This window comes from Grampus griseus, assembly GCF_964374135.1.
Source record: "Grampus griseus genome assembly, chromosome: 21".
Taxonomy (NCBI): domain Eukaryota; kingdom Metazoa; phylum Chordata; class Mammalia; order Artiodactyla; family Delphinidae; genus Grampus; species Grampus griseus.
Window position 1 is genome coordinate 10,790,293 of NC_139015.1, and position 19,729 is coordinate 10,810,021.

General features: G+C 51.8%; 1 protein-coding gene across 1 annotated transcript in view; it reads right to left on the reverse strand.

The window, feature by feature from the left end:
• Positions 1 to 19,729, reverse strand: part of DLGAP2 (DLG associated protein 2) — a gene marked incomplete at its 3' end in the record, with an annotated part of 702,831 nt that overhangs the window by 146,715 nt on the left and 536,387 nt on the right. Inside the window, exon 5 of the mRNA XM_082680415.1 lies at positions 45 to 110. Within this exon, the coding sequence (XP_082536541.1) occupies positions 45 to 110 (66 nt within the window). The remainder of the gene's footprint in view (positions 1 to 44; positions 111 to 19,729) is intronic.

The window sequence follows — 19,729 nt, forward strand, 5'->3', positions numbered from 1 at the left end:
CCGGAACGCCCGTCTGCTCTGTGCCGCACTGGTGTGTACTCTACCTAGATCCTCCTTGGCCGGCCCCGGAAAGCTGATGCCCGGCTGGACCAGGTCCCCGCCCTCTTCCTCTGCAAAGAGAGAAACAAAGTCACTTTTCAGTATGTTGCTGGTGTGGCCCGCATAAGCACAACGCATCCCCTACACGCCCCCGCGACGCTCAGGCACGAGCCACGCTTTCCGGCTTACGCCACGGCTCGGGGCTGGCGTTTGGGGCCGAAGCCCAGGAACCACCACCTTTTCTGACAACAGTCCTGCAGTCGCAGGTGCACGTTTGCCCCACGGAGGCGCCGCCTTAGGTCGCCGTGCAAGGGATTCACGGCTGCTCCTTGGTCTCCTGCAGACTTTGTAGACTTTGTCTGCATGTGAACTGGATTCTGTAAACTCGGCCACACGATTGTTTCCCGGCTGGTGAGTCCCCTGTGAGCCCTACACGGTCCTGAGCACGACTCCTCTGACGTCTGGAAAGTCTTGTACTACCTGAGGCCTCATCTGGCAAAATTGGAAGCCTGCAGTTACTGTTGTCATCTTAATACTCGTTAACCTTAGGTCAATTTTGTCCACATCTCATTTCCTTCTGTTGTGACAACAGGTCACCAGCATTGATTTTCGATTGCTGGGTCTGTGATTAGTGCAGAAGCAGACACGGCATTCTTAGAGGGACACGTCATGCGGCTGTATAAGGTCTCGGGGGTCATCTCGCTCTGGCCCTCCCTACCCAGATGAGGCAACAAAGCCAAAGGGACAAAAGGCCTGGGCTCTGTGTCCAGCCGGCCCTGGGGAGCTGGACACAGACACAGCAGCGGCCTTCCGTCCTGGGCTCCGCTCGGCGAACCAGGCGCCTTGGTCTGCCGGCCGCTCTGGGCCCCATGAGTGCTACCCGGCAGCTTAGATCTGCTGATGCCCAGGGACTGTCTGCCCCGCGATGCGCGGGGGGCAGACAGCAGGTCTCCATACAGAGACAGGGAGTTTCAGATAAGCTTCATATATGTGCCATCATTTGGGTGTGTGGTCCGTAAATATCATTCTAAATATAATTACATAGTCAGACGTGTGTTCACGCAGGCTTCCAACATCCGCGAATAAGCTTTGGGCAAATATTCTAGTCGGACATCCATTCTAGCAATCCTAAATGCAGTTACCATGTTATAGTCGCGGGGGGCTTCGTTTTAGGACATTGTGATCAGCCCACTGACATTTTCAGCATCTTCAAGTCAGCAAATAGGCACCTTCCTCTTTCAGCAAGTTTACAGGACGTTAAAGAGAGAAAGGTAGGGTTATTTGTAGTGAGGTGGATGGACCTAGAGTCTGTCACACAGAGTGAAGTAAGTCAGAAAGAGAAAAACAAATACCGTATGCTAGCACATATATATGGAATCTAAAAAAATAAAATAAAAATGGTTCTGAAGAACCTAGGGGCAGGACAGGAATAAAGATGCAGACGTAGAGAATGGACTTGAGGACACGGGGACGGGGAAGGGGAAGCTGGGACAAGTGAGAGAGCGGCATGGACATATATACACTACCAAATGTAAAATAGATAGCTAGTGGGAAGCAGCTGCATAGCACAGGGAGATCAGCTCAGTGCTTTGTGACCACCTAGAGGGGTGGGATAGGGAGGGTGGGAGGGAGGGAGATGCAAGAGGGAGGGAATATGGGGACATATGTATACGTATAGCTGATTCACTTTGTTATACAGCAGAAACTAACACACCATTGTAAAGCAATTCTACTCCAATAAAGATGGTAAAAAAAAAAAAAAGAAAGAAAGAAAGGTAGGGGGTTTGGCCATGAAAGATGCTGTGGAGCTGTGGAATTTACCATGTCTCAGGTAAATTGTGGTGGAATTTCATCTTACGGGGTCTCCCAGGCACTGCTTTTAAGATATATACAATATACATGAATATACATGTATATATGTCTAATAAATGTCTGTCTGAATTGGGGTAAGTATTTTAGAGAGACCTTATTCGAATGCATTCACATAATTCAGCTGCGCCCCGTTTTTCATGGCTAAGAGTACTTCTTGCACGTTTGAAGTCTTGTTTTACTGCTAATAAGCCATCGATGACAAAGCTGGCTGGTCAGGTGACCACAGGGTAATATGAAACTCAAGATGCCGTGTTTCATTTGTTTAGAAGCATAATGCAATAGGATGCACAGTGCTAATTAAATACGGTTGCCACGGAGACTATGTTCACGTGGTCAGCATTATTAACTTGAAGCCCGTCTACGTTAGGTGGGGTAGAAGAGAATTAGGAGAATAAACCGAAACGGTGAACCTTCGATTTCGATCCCATTTGTTCTCTTTGAACACACACACACAGAAACAAAGGGACGAGCTTTACCAGTATGAATCTGAACGAGCAGCTGACATCACACAGTGGAACCGCGAGCACGCGCTGAACTGACAAAGACGCCCAGCGGATGCAGATGAACAGACAGAACCCAGCGCAGCGCAATCAACCGGCAGCTTCACAAAAGGGCGAGTCTCATTATCCCGAGAACGAGACTCCAAGGACGCCGCCTGAGGCGGTGCGGAGGCCAGCCCTGGATCGTGAGGGTGGACGCCACCAGCTGCCTATTCCCCCTCCGCTTGTCCTTCCTCAGATCAGATAAAGTGAGGCCTCAGAGCGGCTACACTTAGGGAAAACCTTTCAGTCAAACACGTGGAATGTGGGTTAAGGGCAAATGTATTAGACGTTTCTGTTTCTGGTTTTACCTCTTAGCCCCCTGAGCCTCGTTCAAAGCGTGTGTTGGTGTCATTAGTGGCCGCGATCCTGCCTTATCCAACCAGCTTTTTCTTTGCAGCTGGTTTTGTGTTATCTGCCCGATACCTACTCACAGCCCAGAGCACTGATCCGGGCACCGTCCTGTTCACATGCACAGACGGGGTCTGCGGGCCGGTCACCCAACGTCCTGTGTCCGCAGCGGGACGAGAACGTCCGAGGTGACTGGCGAAGGAAGCACGTAGGGCGCAGGGCACGTCTCCTCCTCTGATACCTCTCGGTCCCCAAAGCTGCCCCTGCCAGGCTTACAGAGATGTGCCAGCACGGGTTCTTCCCGATTCCAGTCTCTGACCCAGCCTGCACCAAGGAGAGGAAGCATCTCTCCTGCCAGTGCTGCACAGACAAGTGGCGGGACCAGGGAGCAGCCCGGCTGGAGCAATGAGCCGGCAGCTCGGGGCTGCGCGTGAGACCCCCGGGGACTGCGACACCTCCCCGGCCACATGAGCACACCACAGCCTGGGGAGGGGTGGGGCAGCCACCGTGCAGATCACACATGTGAGATTAATCACGCTGTAAAATGAGGAGTGCCTGCACTGGACACCATGTTCACATTTCAGCATGTTTTCTTTGCAAAAATAGAAGCGTGCCACGGACTGAAAACGTTTGGAAATCATCCACAGACACGTGTGAGTGCATCTAGTGAGTTCTGGTCTTCACTAGAGGTTCGGCCCTTCACTCTTAGGGCTCTGGACCCTCCTCCCTGCACACTGGGTGCTGACAATACCTTCCAGATGAGTTCACCTTATGGATTAATCGTCTTACTTACCAAGTCGCTAACACATGACCTAGCGATTCGATAACACCTCTGGGTGAATTGTAAGCAGGTCTTTTTGTGGTTCTGGGCCACGGTGCTTCTTCAAAGGGTCAACGCCTAATTCCACGTGTGCACCGAACTTCTCCCAGATGAAATCCAGGTAAGGGGGGATCAAACGCGGCTGGTGGAGCTGAGCTACCACCACGGAAGCACCATGCGGGCCCGTCTCTGAAACTGCCTGCACACGTCAGACAGTCGCCACCCTCGTCCCCTGCACCCGGGAGCTGAGGAAGTTATCCGAGAGAATCCTACGATCCAGGGCGTGGCCATCATCTCAGAGGACGACCGGTGTCTGCCGCCTCTTCTCACGGACGCACTGCTCACGCCCCCTCAAGGGGGACGGGGTCAGCTCGGGGTGTCCTCACGGTCAGACCTCACATGCACGTTCCAGGTGGTTGTGGCATCCACCCTGTGCAATGAGGACCAGAGAGGCGGGCGTGTCACCTGGGGAAGAGAGACACTGGATGCGGGGGGCCCTGCTGGGACAGAAACGAGAGCCGTGGGTACAAGAGCCCATAGCGGGCGCGGAGACAAGGAGGCCGGGATCTGAGGTCCCGAGAAGCAAAGGCCTCACCTCAATGCAGACTAAAGTCGGGTCCCGAGTAAAGAACCCCCCAGTGAGGGTCAGAGCCAAGTGTGCTGGCAGCACCGTGTCAGAACGAGATCTGGCTTCACTGCGCTGTGCGCGTGGCCATGGGAGCGTCTCCTGCTTCACGGAGAGGGTCCTTCAGGAAGCGACGGGGCCGAGCACCTAACACAGCCCCTGCCCCGCCCCCGCCTTCCTCTCGTCCTCCCACTGGATATGAGCCAGGACTCGGCCCCTTTTCCAGTCTAAGGAAATGAGGGCTGGCATCGGGACCACCTGGGTGGTCAGCAGCTGGGTCTGCTTCCCAGCTGGCTTTTGGTCATTTGGCCAGATTTTGGTGAAGCAGAGATGAAAAGTGACATGTATGATAATTTGTGTGCACGTTTGCAAATCCTCAGGCCTCCATTACCTCACTTCATTGACCCGACCGACCGCTGTGCAGTCATGGCACGAAGGGCCCTCTGCCCTGATGGATGCAGAAGTCGAGACCCGGGACGTTCCGTGCCTTCCCTGACCTCACGTTAGGGGCGGATTCCCGGAGGCTGAGCCTGTCCTGATGGAAGCTCCGGCTCTTTCACCCCGCTGTCTGGGGGCATCTGTTTGGACGCGTCAGCAACATGACCCTTCATTTCTTAAAGACCTGACCCACGAACGCCCTGCTGCCAGGCTCAGAAAAGAGCAGGGAGAACACACACTTCCAGTCTTTGGGCTTCTAAACGCTCTTAAGCACAAGTACAAATTATGCCTTTTGAGGGGAAAGCTGTCTCTGAATCATGCCCACTTGGAAGCAATATTAAGAAAGCGTTAGAAGGAAAAACAATGTTTATACATGAAAAGGGAAATTGCTCATAAGAAAATACCGGATTTCTTGGTGTAAAGGAGTACAATACCGTGACTACCTCATAAACACCAAGAAAATGAAATGATACGCTTTGTCCACTGTGCCCGGGACTCGGCAGCATGTCTTGCTCCAAACGGTGTTTTTACTTATGCGCTTAATCAGTTTTTCCCCACTGTGTCCCTGTGGGCAGTGAGGGGGCAGAGACCACTGTCCTTGTGGACACAGTGGCCACAGGCCTGGAGCAGAGAAGTGATTCACCCACAGTCCCCAGCAGAATTGTGATTTCTGATGGAGATTTTCAGTAGCACATCCTTGTTTTTTTTTTTTTTTCAAATGACGCCTACACAGAACTCCAAATATAAGAAAGGATGCTATGGGTGCAGTCTGGGAGCACTGAGTTAAGAAGGGGATGTGGTGGGGTGTCTGTCCTCCTTTTCTTCTCTTGCAGCCTTCAGAGCTTCTCTGCAGAACCCAGAGTGGCCGGGACACACGGCCGCCCAGGGAGACCACGGGGGTGAGTGACTCTCACTTCTTTTTGTTGCTGGGATGATACCTTTTGAGCTGAGGGTAGTAGCATGTGAAGCTTTTTTTTTTTTAAACCACATGGACTACCGCCAAACCTATACAATTTTTTCCATATTTCTTTGCTGCTTTAGTCCATAGCAGGTTTTTTTTAAAAATTAATTAATTAATTTATTTATTTTTGCTGTGTTGGGTCTTCGTTTCTGTGCAAGGGCTTTCTTCAGTTGCGGCGAGTGGGGGCCACTCTTCATCGCGGTGCGCGGGCCTCTCGCTGTTGCGGCCTCTCTTGTTGCGGAGCACAGGCTCCAGACGCGCAGGCTCAGCAGTTGTGGCTCACGGGCTTAGTTGCTCCGCGGCATGTGGGACCCTCCCAGACCAGGGCTCGAACCCGTGTCCCCCGCATTGGCAGGCAGACTCCCAACCACTGCACCACCAGGGAAGCCCCGCATGTGAAGCTTTTGCTGCTGAATCTATAGCTTCCAAAGTCTGACTGATGTTACCAAGGACCCTCCACCATGCCCACCCTGAGTCCAGCTGCATCTCTGGGTCTTCCCTTGGGATTGGTCCCTCTGACAGTCATTTCTTTCCTGTTCCTTTTCCCCCAGGCCCAGGGGACCGGTCTGGCTCAACCCACGTGGGCTCCACACACTCGGCCTTTTTCCAGCCTCACTTCACCAGATCCATCTGGTCTACCCGCTCACTTCAAGTTCACTCACACCTCCGATCCCACCCAGATCCTCTGCCAGCTAAAGAAGGTCACTCGCACTGGGCTCCACAAGGACTGAGCCACGAGCCACCGCAGCTGCTGACCTTCAACCCACCGTGAGAGGAGTCCAGGGCGGAGACCAGGAAGGAGGTGCTCTGTGCTCCAGGAAAACTCGTGAACAGGCCTTCACATAGTTAGGTATTTTCGGGAGATATTACGAAGCCAATTTCTCACACCTCCCCATACTCAGAAAAGTGCTAAGACCATTAACTAAGGCATGTGCTCCTGTGACCAGCAGAACCTTCCAGCCAGCTGTGTGCCTGGTCGCACGCACCCTTCGCCTGAATCACACATGTGCTCACCTCCCCCAGCTCTGGGGAGCAGGTCCTCAGAGCCACCGGGAGGCTGTCTCCGGCTCATCGTCCCCGGTAAGTCCCCGAATAACCCTGGACTCACAGCTCTCAGGTGGTGCGTTATTTCCCAGTCTCCACCTCCGACCTCTCCTCAGTTAAAAATTTTGCTTGTGAAAATGTCTCCTGACTGTGTGACTGGTTGGAAACTCCTCCCGGTGGATAGAAAGGGCACAGGACACGGAGCCACGGAGTCAGGGTGACGACCACGGGTGGAGTGACCGAATCTCCAGGTGTGACACCCGGCAGCTACTTCTGGACGCACCCAGGAGACACTCTGCAAATTCAGCTCTTGAAGAAGCCACCCACAAAGTTCGGCGATCTGACAGTTTGCCCAATTTCTAGATTCTTCTCCGTCTTTTAAAGTTTACTCTGCAGAAAGCACTCAAGTCCCCATTTCAGCCGTTTCCCTAACGACAGGACTTGAAGCTGCTCAAATTAAGGGTCCATCTCTGCTCCTCGAGGATAAAGACACTGATTAGTGCGACCGTCCCTCCTCACAGCTGTGCCTGCAGCCTGCCTCCAGCCCCCGCCAGGACCGTTGCTAATGGCTTTCCTTTGAAACACAGAAAAATGCTCATAATTTTATTTTGGACCAAAGATCAAGTCTCCGGAGAAGCTGCCCGAAAGTCTGCAGAATTTTCACTCCTAGTCAAGTGTCACTCAGGTGAGAGGAAAACTTGGGGTCGCAAGAGGGAACAGCGGAAGCCCCGATGGCGGGTGTCAGGGTTCACACCCCCCGGACCCAGGCAGGGCAGTGGCGTCCCCTGTTTGCAAACTTTGAGGGCCTCACCACGCCTTCAAACAAATCACAAAATCGTCTTCCACAGGAATTCACGTGCGACTAAGGGCAGCGCACACTTCACTCTGAATTCCTCCGGACTTGGACACGGGAGGAAAACGTGCTGAAGTAAAAAGCAGATTTTCTTATGTAAGGAAGGAAGCTTCAGGATGAAACGTATCTGTGCTGTTAAACTTGAACATTCGTCACTTCAAAAGTGACGTTAATTACATTTTATATAGTATGTTTTAAATCTAAATTCCACATGAATGTAGTGTCAAATCCTCTGCGCTACCATCTGTATTTAATAAGGTTTTACACCTAAGTTTGCTGGGAGATATGTCCACCACGTTTAAAGTGGAAATACAGTTTTAAGGACAGAGTAAAGGGCATTTTACAAAGCTTAGAAAAAGCTGTCCTCTGCAGCCTGAGCTTCTGCTTCCAGACCCTGGGTTAGGTAACCACCTCAGAGAAGGGAGTGAATGATGCTGACACCAGACACCTTCTTTATCTCTGACACCAGACACCTTCTTTATCTCTGACGGGTGGCTTTCTGCTGGTTCATCAGAAGTCCCTGGGTAGGGCGGCCAGAGGACACCCAGGCATTTGAATTTCAGATAAACAAAGAATAATATTGAAGTATATCCCAAGCGGTATCTGTTGTGTATCTGAAATTCAAACTTACCAGGTCATCCTGGATCTTTATTTGCTAAATCCTGCCTCGATGCCCTGGGGGCTTTGAGAAGAACGCAGATGCTCTGGCCTCGATCCTGGAGGTTCTGGGTCCGGAGGTTCTGGGTGGCCCGGGGTCAGTTCACCTCACTCCAGAGGCGACTTTATTGTGCAGCCGGGTTGAGAACAGCCAACTTCACAGAACGAACAAAAGCGACGTATTCAAGGCCCCTAACCCACCCTCCCTCCTCCAGCTAGGAACAGGAGGCCTGACCGCCCTGCGCCCACAGGGTCCAGGTGGCTGCTGTCCTTGGCCGCTGGGAGGCCCAGCGCGGCCCTACTCCCCGCAGGCACCTTCCGGAGATGCTGACTTCATACCAGGACAGGGAGTGGGATTCTCTGCCTGGAAAACTCTCTCCCATTTCCTTTGTGATACCACCTACTTTCTGGAGAGGAGTTTTCCAGCATTTTAACATTATAAAAAGCCACAATGTTAACTTTTAAACACTCTAAATTCTTCGTTTTAATAGATCTTTATTGGAGTATAGCTGCTTCACAATACTGTGTTAGTTTCTGTCGTACTCTAAATTCATTTGACGTATCATCTTAATTTTCTACACTTGATGAATGTCCGGCATCTCCTGGCTCCTTCCAGAGGCGTCCATCCGAGCGGGAGGGGCTTTGATGACCCAGGAGTAATGAGAGCTCCAGTGATTTTGTGTCTTTTCCTGGATTTTGTGCAAGTGACTCGAGGGTAAGTAGTGACACTCCATTTTTTCCCCCTCTAACAAAATTGGCAAGCCTTGATTTTCCAATATCCAATTAAAGCAGAATGGTTAAATAAATTACGGAACAATCACAGCATGGAATGTTAGAGCGCTTTTAGCCATTTTAGAAATTCCCGATGTAACGCTGAGTGAGACGGCCGAGATGCAAACTCTGACTGCTTCACGATCCTCGTCTGCTCTGGAAAAAAGACGGGGGCCGTTTACCTAGATGTCAAGAGCGACTGTCTGCAGTTGGAGGGATTATGGCCACGCTTTATTCTTCTCTTTAAACTTTTTGTGCTTTCCAGATTTTCTTCAACAGGCCTGTGTGCGCTTTATAAATACAAAGGGGATTATAAAAACACCTGGTGTTCAGCGTCTCCAGTAAAACCAACATCTGTTTTCTCCTTTGCTGAAATTAGATGGTCCGGTTCCCAAGTCCACCTTCTTTCCTATTCCGCGTGTGGGCATTAGCCGCTCCTCTACTTGCAGAGCCCTGCGGTCCCTCCAGGCTTAGGTGGGCGTGGGATCAGGATCCGTCTTTGGGAACGTGACGGGGATAAAATGTGTCCTCGCCATTTTTACTTTCACTGTCTTTCCTGGGTGTTCATGTGCGTGCTCTCCTTTCCTAGTTACTCTTTAAGACACTCCTTTTCCTGCATCAAAATCTGGGCTCAGAAAATAAATGTGCTAAACTCATTCCCAGTCAAGTGCAAAGGGACCCCAACAGCCCTCTTGAACACGGCCTCTGCGTCCAGGGACTGTCTGTGCCCAGAGGGGCAGGGCCTGCTGTGGACACCACCACGCAGGGGGTTTCACCCCACGGATCACAGCAGGGAAGGAGGGCCTGGGCCGTCCACCAGCCCCGCTGCGGCCATGACGGGACCCCGAAAGGCATTCTGTGGTTGAACCTGCTTCATCATGGGTTCGTCCTACAGTGATTAAAATTCCTTTCAAAACATATCATTTAACAGCAAGGACCTGCTATACAGCACAGGGAACTATATTCAACCTCCTGTAATAAACCATAATGGAAAAGTATCTGAAAAAGAATATATATAGATATATAGATAGACAGAGATAGATAGAGATATATATAACTGCATCACTTTGCTGTACACCTGAAACTAAAACAACATTGTAAATCAACTATAGTTCAATTAAAATAAAAAGAAAAAAGATATCATTTATTTGTTTCTGGCCGTGCCGCACAGCATGAGGAACTTCCCCGACCAGGGATGGAACCCGGGCTCCCTGCATTGGAAGTGCGTTGTCTTAACCACTGGACCACCAGGGAAGTCCAAGCCGTCATTTAAAAGGTAGCATTTTCACATTTGCTGTTTCACTGGACCTAGCGCTTCCTGGAAGGGGACCTGGGAGGGATTATCTGAGGGGAGTGGTCCAGGGGCAGCTGTCCCCCACCCCCTGGCTGTGTGAACGACGCTGTCCCACACCTGCCCACACTCAGCCCCTGAAATCCCCCCCACCCTCACTTCCACCCCACACCTGCCTGCTGACACCAAGTGCTGGCACTGTGACTCTGAGACGGGACCCACACCCTCCAGGGGCCCACAGTCTGGCAGGAAAATTACATGAAACAGTGACCGCAGGGCCCAGAAAGGAAGGGCAGGAACAGGTCTTCGCGTGGACGAGTGCCATCCGTGTGACTCCATAGGGCACCTAATTTAAAAATACATTTTTAACTCCTGTCACTCCGGAGTTAGATGTATCATGTTCAGCTGTTACACAGACTTGAATAAACTCAATTATGGACAGAATTCATCATATAAGTCTATACATTAAAATATTTCCTAGCCAAAACGTTATGCTGATTCTTACTTTCTAAAACAAAGAAGCTTTGGAAATTTGATTTGTGGTCAAACACCCACTTTCAGTGCCCCTTCGCCGTAAAACTGAATTTTGATCTATATCCCCAGGCCTGCCATTAGTCACTTATTCCTCTTTGGATGTCAATCAAAGTGAATCACACTTGTTAGAAAATGACAGATGAACCCGGTTACCATCATGCATCGACAGGTCACGTCCAAGGCATCGCTCTTCCGTTTTTTAAATACATCACACGACAAGTTTACTCGCAGGAAACCGAATAAGTACAAGGTTTCACGGCAGCAATGCGTTTTTAAAGCCCTCGGATTCCAGATCGAGTCTGGTTGAACAAATGATGTGGTCCTTGACCTGAAACCCAACCAGAAATGGCACCCCCATATCGTTTCCATCTCCGAAATGGCTGGTCTCCTGGGTCAGCGGGAGACATTCAGAGAGTGGAGACGCCAGCTTTCCCATCTGTTGGTGCTTCAGGAGATCAGCAGCGGCAGGACTCATGCATTTTAGCATGCTAATGTCGTGTTTGTGACACAAGTGTGTGGTTCTCAACCTCCTGGTTCACTGGCAGTGAATCTGTCTCCAGCAATTTGTGTTTTCTATTATGAAAATCCCTGGCAATTTCACCCCACTTGGCAGGAAGTGCTTTGCTGGCTCAGAGCTGCAAGAGCCAGAAGCGATGGCTGACGGGGACCGATCGGAGGTGCGGGGCCCGCAAGGAGAGTGGCATAGGGGTCCCTGTTCCTGGGGACATGGCATGCGTGAGCTTGCCTGGGGACGCAGAGCAGACAACCTCCCCCCCAGGACCTTCCCCTCTCCAGGCAGGACCACTCTCAAAGCTGCTGGGAACACAATGGACTCCATCCACCTGATGGTGTTGCCGTCCTTTCTAAATCACAGGGACCGGCCACCACCCAGCTCTGAGCTGAGAGTCCCGACCTGGTCCCGAGCACACTTCCTTCCACCTGCCTGGGCTCCACTGCCTTTTACAAACGCCAGGGGAGCCCAGGACCCTTAGCGGAATATTTGGCACTAATACACCTTCACCTTGGACTTCTCCACGGAAATCCAAAGGGCTCTTGCGGGACGCTGCTCATCTGTCCCTTCCCTTCCAGCGTGAAGGCTGAGCCACACCGGGAGGTCTGGCCGGAGCACACGGCCTGGTACCGAGGGCCCGGGCAGGGATGGAGTCTGGAAGAACACGAGACCCTGAAGACAGGCACTGCCTGCTTATTGGTTTTCTGAGACCCACCTGAGCCCTTCAGAGGCTCGCCCTGTCCTCCACCTGTAAGGGGGGCTCAGTGCCAGACCGCACTCAGCCCCGGCTGAGCTCGTTCGTCTCCAGGAGTCCCAGCGCGGTGCCCGCCCCCAGCCATGCTCACACGCCCTGAGCTCGGGACACCCAGCTTCCCCCACATCTCACTGGCTGTCTCCACCGGGAGAATGTTTGCTCCTTGATCACGTTCCTGAAATCTGTGCTTTCCTGCTTCTCCTTCCCACATAGGGCATCATGGCTGGTCCATTCTAAACTGGTCTCCCGGGAACTTGGCAGACGCATGGCTGCTTTCAAACACACCTTCTGCATGTGAATGACAGGTGAGTCCTGCCTGATTTCTAAGGTGGAAAAACTAGAGAAAACCTGCAACTCATTAGCCGTGTTTACAGTGTACAGCAGGGCCTGGCTAATCAACCCGATCTAAATCATACTGAAAAAGCTTATAATTATCTGGCAAGAGGAGAGAAAAAGATGAGACAAAAATACATTTTTTTCTTACAGAAAAATAACAGGGCAGCTGCATTAAAATCAGCCCAATTTTCCAAGTCATTTCTGAAACCACTTGTCAAGGCGAACTCAGCATCCACACAGTTCTCTGAGGCTCCGTGAAAGAGACCATGGAAACGCCTGATGCTAATGGATAATTTCACCCTCAATTTATTCATTCTCATCGAAATTGAAGACAACGCCTGCGTACCGACATGGCAGCCACGGTGGCAAAACAAAGTTTCTGCAGGGCAGATGTCAGCGAGACAAAAGGGTGGGGAAGTCAGGGTGGAAGGTGTGGTGAATTGTTAAGGGGACAAATCAGTGTTCCGCTGCCGGAAGATTTCGATACAGTCTCATGACTCAGTTTGAGAGGAAATGAAAGCATCTCAGAAACCATAAAATGATCTATCGTTGTCCCCGTTCCTCATATATTTATGGCCAGTTAGGTCTGGTTTAATTTTTCATGGAGCTCCCATAAGTGTTTATGCACTAACAACATGAATGTTTTTGTATCAGATGCTACAGCCATTTGGAAGAGAAATGCCCTCCCAGCTTATACCTGGGGTCTCTATTCGCTGCACTGGCTGGAGTGAGCAGGAAGGACCCTGATGCTTCCGAATCAATTTGAACCCCTTTTGCGTTTCTGGATCGGAGTTCTGGACTATCACTGATGATAAAGAATTAACGCCCCATGAAGGACACCGGGGGTCATTGGGATTTCCAGGGACAGAAACTTCCACTGTAGGTCTAAGACACTAGGACTAGAATTTTCCTTCTTTTCAAGTATTTCTGGGCAATAAGGATCTAAGGAACTCATGTTAGCATCTTAAAAGAATCACCATTGGGGCTTCCCTGGTGGCGCAGTGGTTGAGAGTCCGCCTGCCGATGCAGGGGACACGGGTTCGTGCCCCGGTCCGGGAAGATCCCACATGCCACGGAGCGGCTGGGCCCGTGAGCCATGGCCGCTGAGCCTGCACGTCCGGAGCCTGTGCTCCGCAACAGGAGAGGCCACAACAGTGAGAGGCCCGCGTACCGAAAAAAAAAAAAAAAAAAAGTATCTTTGAGACCCACGTATTCTGAAGCACAGAAGATCTGATAAAACTACCACAGTTTCCCCCATGCTGTCGTGTAAGCAGATGCTAGGGTGACATCCCACCAGGGCAGGGACGGCTCTCTTCTCTGTGCGTGTGAGTGTGGTCACGTGCTGCCCTCCTGAGGAAGATGGACTTGATCCGGTGGAAGCGCCGAGGCCCTAAGGGTCATAGGTCAGGGGCCAGTCCCGGGAATCTCCTCTCAGCTGGTCATTCTCAACGACGGTGGAGACGTGGCCAGGTGACCGTGGCCAGGTCCACTGGGGAGGACGGCAGCTGGGGCCCAGAGGAGGCAGCACACAGAGGTGCCCACGATGAGTTTAATTTCTGGGCTGGCCGAGGAATCAGAGGTTTTTAAAATTCTTTTTCCAAGAGGTTAGTGCCTTAGCCAATAAAATCCAACACACTGTCAACTAACTCTGACTTTTCCTCCTAAGGTTTTTCTGTTAAAGGCTGTGCCACTGGAAAGAAAAGCGTGCTTCCTCTTTCCAGCTCAGGCCGGTGGGCGCCACGGCAGGTCGGCCGTCTCTCGGTTCCGCAGGCTCGTGGCCTCACACGATGGCCACGTAGGAAGCACGTGAAACCCACACCCAGAGACTTTCGGAACACGCTGGCTCTCTTTCATTTTTGTTGTTCTTTTATTTTGTTAGCACCAGCTCTCCTATTTGGCAAATCATTTATAAACCATCCGCTGGGCTGCCAAAGGATCAGCTGTCTGCCTGGGTGTCTGCTTAAATTAAGTCTCTCCCTTGGTTTAAGTTGTTTTAAAGCAAAACGTGTGTGCGTGCTGGCTCGTCCAGCACCAGGGGTGCTGCCTGGTGATGACGTGATGCTGAACAAAAGCAAGCAAAGACTGAACTGGCCCTGGACCGTCTCCCACCTCCCGCTCTCTCCTCTTTCAGGAAAACACAGGGAAAACCTCACCAAAGTCACGTGCAGTCTCTGAAGAGCCACACCACAGAAGCCAAACCGCACCTCTGGAGACTCGGAAACCCTCACCGGCCACACGGGGTTCCTTGAATCATCAAAAGCTCGGAGGCGGAGGGGGGAGACTTAGTGCAGCTATTACTCAGTGTGCAGATTAGATGCCCGGCTGCAGGGCGTCCTCGGGAAATCACGGTCCTCTCTGGGCGCCAGACAGAATAATCGTACTGCCGCCCAGGTTCACGTGAGGATTAAACGGATTAATACCTGGAAAACATTTAGAGTACAGACTGGGGCTTTTATTAAAAAAAAAAGTCAAACAGCACAACCCAGTTTAGATGTGCAACTGAGGTGCTCTCACAATAAATCCTACACAATAAATCCCGCCCAAACCTTCCATCCAGAGAAAGGTTTCCGCAGGGGATTCTCTTGGCCGCTATTATTACCTTATTACAAAGCAAACTGGAGCAGAGATGCCAAAAAAACTAACATCCAGCTTGGACCTTCGGGTGAGGCACAAGGAAAAACCACCGCAAAGCTGACTGTTTTCTCCAGCGTAGGGCTGGCCGAACCCTCTGTGTAACAGGCACGATAAGCGAGGCAGAAATCCATGACTGGCCAGAACAACACGGAGGAAACTGTTACTGCTTTCAAGGCTCAACCCGCGAGGAAAGTGAACGGCACGTCACCCGCCTCCTGCTTCGGAAGCGGATCCCCGTTGAGCAGGCTCGGACCCCACCCCCGGGACGGCCCGATTCTCAGATCCCCACTTCCGATTCATCACCTGCTGCAGCACCGCAGTGGTGTAGCGCCTGGGCAGGAAGTGATCCCGGCCCCACCTCTCAGGACAGAGCTTCCTCGAGCCAAGACAGGGCTCATTTCTGCCCCGAAAAGGCCCAGGGTGAGAGCTCTGCGCAGATGCGAATGATCACTGACGGACTTCGTATCCGACGCGCCCTTACGATTCCCGTCTGCGTTACCTGGTGGCTGAGTGACGTTCAGGACATGCCTTCAGGGTTTTGAAATGGAACATATTTTTAGACTCAGAGCCCCGCAGTCACCGGGTCACTGGAGGCCGTCCTGTCATCGGGACACTGTCAGGCTGGCCATCTTGGGTTCTGGGTGCTATCACTTTGTGTTATGGGGCCTGACAAGGTTGATAGATTTAATTGTTTCTGCATTATTTAGAGAGTGTTAATAAATTAATATTTCCTGAAGTTTCTGTGACATGAATCACATTTGGCTAATGCTGCACTCTGACCTTCGATTTGCTCCTCGACCTCACAACTCTTCTTAGTACCCGGCTAACGATGCGTCTTCATGAAGGACTAAGATGGAAGAACAGCTCCTCCACCAGGCAGGCCCCCTGGGTTACCAAACACAACACTGCATGGCTCTGACATCAAGGGGCTGCCTAATTTAACCGGAGACCACGCTAATGGAGAGATGAGTATAACCGGGATGACCTCGGGAGAAAGAGTGGCCATAAATTTTGCACACCTACAGGCTCACCCAGGAAAGTGAGGGTTTAAAGCTGCATCCTTAACCTTTTGGGGAACCTTAGGAGAACCTTATGGGAATCTTAGACGGACTTTCTGAGAAAACGGGGACGTCCATACACAACCCTTTTTGCCTGCGTCGGGGACGATTTCCTCGCAACCCTGCAACATTCATCAGCGTCCTCTGGGGCACAAGTCCCCGAAGTAAAGGGACGGCAGCCTGTAGCCTGGAACAGGTCACAGGAAGTCACCTGACGTCCAGGAAGACGAGAAATAAGCAAAGACAGCAAATAGTCTCTTTTGTAAGAGAAATGCAAGAAAACGAACAGGTAGTTAAGGATGAAACGGAAGATATTTCACTAACAGCATTTAAGGTCCTATGAGCGACAGCTCAGATACTGTTAACAAAAATCGTTTCTTGAAATCTGAGTGCTTCACAGCGTAGGCAACTGCCTGGTTAGCCAGACTTGCAATAATAACCAGCAGATCCCACTTGGAACTAGGGCTGGAACCATCCACCCACTTCTCACAGGCCTCTTCCAGCTGTCCGACGGTGGTGGTCCCGCTGCCACCAACTTGGGTCAATTCAAATGGCCACGGAGAATTTTTTTTTTCTTTTGGCCACGGAGATTTTAACTGATGGGTTAAGACACGGTGATTATCGTAAAATATGGCAGTTGGGGGAAAAGGAAGGTGGGCCATTTCCGAAGGTCACATTAACCCCTTGTGTACAAAGGAGGAACAGAGTTAAGTCACCTGGACAGAGGGGGACGAACAAACCCTCAAGAAAAACAAAACCTCCGTGCCTCCCACCCTGAAAAATGCTTTTCTGAGTGGCCAGACTCCACTGGCTCTGTCCACGAGAGCAAAAGTAGCGAGAACTCACTCTTCCCTGCCGATGACTGTTTCCAGAACCAGCTCTGTTCTCTTGGTTTGGGTTCTCATTCCATCAGGCATCGTTTTTAGTTCCCCACCTTTCAAATTCTTCTGGGCCACATCATCTCATTGTTGGTCAGCTCTGAGTCTGTGAACCCGTAATAACCCGTATGTTTAAACATGAGGAAATAAATGTCAGGGAAGTAAACTCCTCCGAGCAGATGGGAAGGATGCTGTCTGTCTTCACCACAGGCAGGTGAACGGTGAGAAATTCGACTCTGGATCAGACAGACGCTCCAAAGATGACTGACGTGGCCCCCGAGCTCGGGCTTTAAAGCCGCCTCTCTGAGCCGGAGTTTCAACAAAAGAGCATCATTCCCCACGGTGAAGGCTTAACGGGGGGAGTTCAGTCGAGTTGGGCCACGAGGGAAGGTGAAATAGAGTCAGATGGAGATGGAAGGAGGTGGGGAGGGAGAACGGCGTGTGGACGCAGCAGAACGGGACGGCGGCCAGCTGCAGCCGGGCACTTGGGCTCCCGATGGAGCACACAGAGATTACAAAGCAGTTTGACTTAGCAAGAACGGGCTAGTCATTTGGAGGAGCACACGGGGCAGCAGGAGTGGGGTCTGACCCAAGGCAAGGCACTGAGGGGAGACCGGCTTCTTGGAAGTGTCACTCCGATGACACTGACACTGACGCTCACACGGGGGGAGGAGCCGCGGGGAAGCGTGTGATCGAAATATCCAAGCTGGTCTCAGCGGAAATTAGCTTGACTCAGCTAAAACCACACATGCTGTGCTCAGCTGAACTGTGAAAATTAGACAGAACCTAGGAGAGTGGGTCAGGGACACCCTAGAAGCACAGAAGGAAAGGAAAAGACTCACTGGCCTCACAAGAGTAGATTTATATTTTAACATGGCTTCAAATGCGCTATAGGAACACTATTAGGATTACGCTGTTGTCTCCCGTAGATGCGCGTGTAAACAAGGCTTCAGAAGGATTTTAAAGCCGAGGCTCGCGAGCTGGGTCTTCCCACATCCCCCCAGCTTTAAAGTCTGAACCCACAGGTGAGAAGCACAACTCGGAACTAAAAGCTCGTGGCGCCGGATGACGACTCACTGTCACTTTTATTCTGTTAAACTCTTCATTCTGTTGCTTGCGGATTTAGCCAAGCATCAAATATTTAAGAGAAAATAGAATAAAATACCCATATGTGCTTCTGCTTGCCACCAATCCACTGATTTGGCCGTATCTGAGCTGTTCTACGGAGGTTCGAAGGAGGGAAGGCATGACAAGATACCGTGTTTCCACAGAGGTGGTATTAAAAATACTCATCAACCGTGACGTCACAACGTCCACCACTTAGAATGAATTCCAACCCCAGTGGGGTGGCTGCTGGTCCTAGGGGTCCATGAGGCTGTACTGGTGCAGAGCGGCTGGAAGACAGCCTTGGGATTGAGGGAAGCGTCTGTGAGCATCCCCGCAGCGGACTGGTCACAGCGGAAATACCGGCTAACGGCAGGAGGCGGATAGCCGCCACCAGGCGGGACTTCTGCCGGGAGTGACCCGCCGCGATTGAGTTTCGTAGGGTTCCCTCTGCGTGCACCTCTTGCGGAAATGGCCGTGGACCATCGGATTGAGGAGGGTCACAGATGGATTTCCGTTAGTTATTTCCTCTTGTGCAGTGGAAGCACTTCAACGAGGCCTGTTGCTGGGGGTAATTTTATTCAGGGCAACAAATCATGAATTTAGTATAACAAGTTCCTGGGTAAATGCAGAGGCGGTGCTTCTGACCTTGAACATCATCTTGGGTAAGGGCAGAGCACAAAAGGAATCTTTTAGCTGCTAGAGAACCTCTAGTAAAAATAAGTCACAGGTCTTCTGAGGAAGGTAACCCTTGACAACAGCAGGACAGGTAAAGCCTCAGTAGCAGGGATTTCTCTCTGGGCTACTTTCCATGATCTACATCTTCGGATAGAAACAGGGAAGCAAAACTCACAACCGTTGGCTGCATAAGGTGCCGGTGCTCACGGGCCTCCTGAGGGCTGGGTGGCAGCCCCCGGGGTCTTCCTGGGAGGAATTGAAGCAAAACACCCATCTTTCTTGGACGGGGTTCTCTCCACGCACCACGCGGCTCAGCGCCGAATGCTGTAGCCTATCTCTCCTGGTGCAGGGGACGCTGCTGGCTGTCTGCGGGTAGCCACCCCTGGCCACTGCTCTTTCCCACGCAGGAGCTGGATCGAGGGACACAGATCTAGACCCACAGGTCCTTCCTCCAGGGCTCCATGAGGTGGGAGCCTGCTAGGTCTTCAGGCCCCGGAGCCTGCTGTGCAGGGCGCTGGCAGCAAGTATTTCTTAGTGAGAAAGACTGACAGCAACTCCTGTGGGGTGATGTGTGGCCCCCACGCCCAGCCCCGGCACCTGCGCCTGTGACGCTAGTCTCTGCAGATGGGATCACGTTACACCGGGGAGGGTGGGCCCTGAGTCCAGTGCCTGCTGACCCTTTGAGGAGACAGGGCTGTGGTCTGGGGAGGGGGCCACACTGGTGCACCAGGGCGACTGTGAACAAGTCAGTAAACGGAGGCCCCCCTCTGTCTGGAGCTCCCGAGGGGTGTCCCAGAGGTGGGGCCGCTGAACTGGGATCTGTGGCAGAGACCAGGGTGGGGAGGCCATGGGGGGAGGACACAGGGGTGCAGGGGATGTGGACCTGGGGCAGGAGCGGGGAGGAGGGGCCGGCTGTCCAGCTTTGCCAGAACCCGATCAGCGAATCGATCTACAAGGACGCTTGCTGAGAAACGCCCGCAG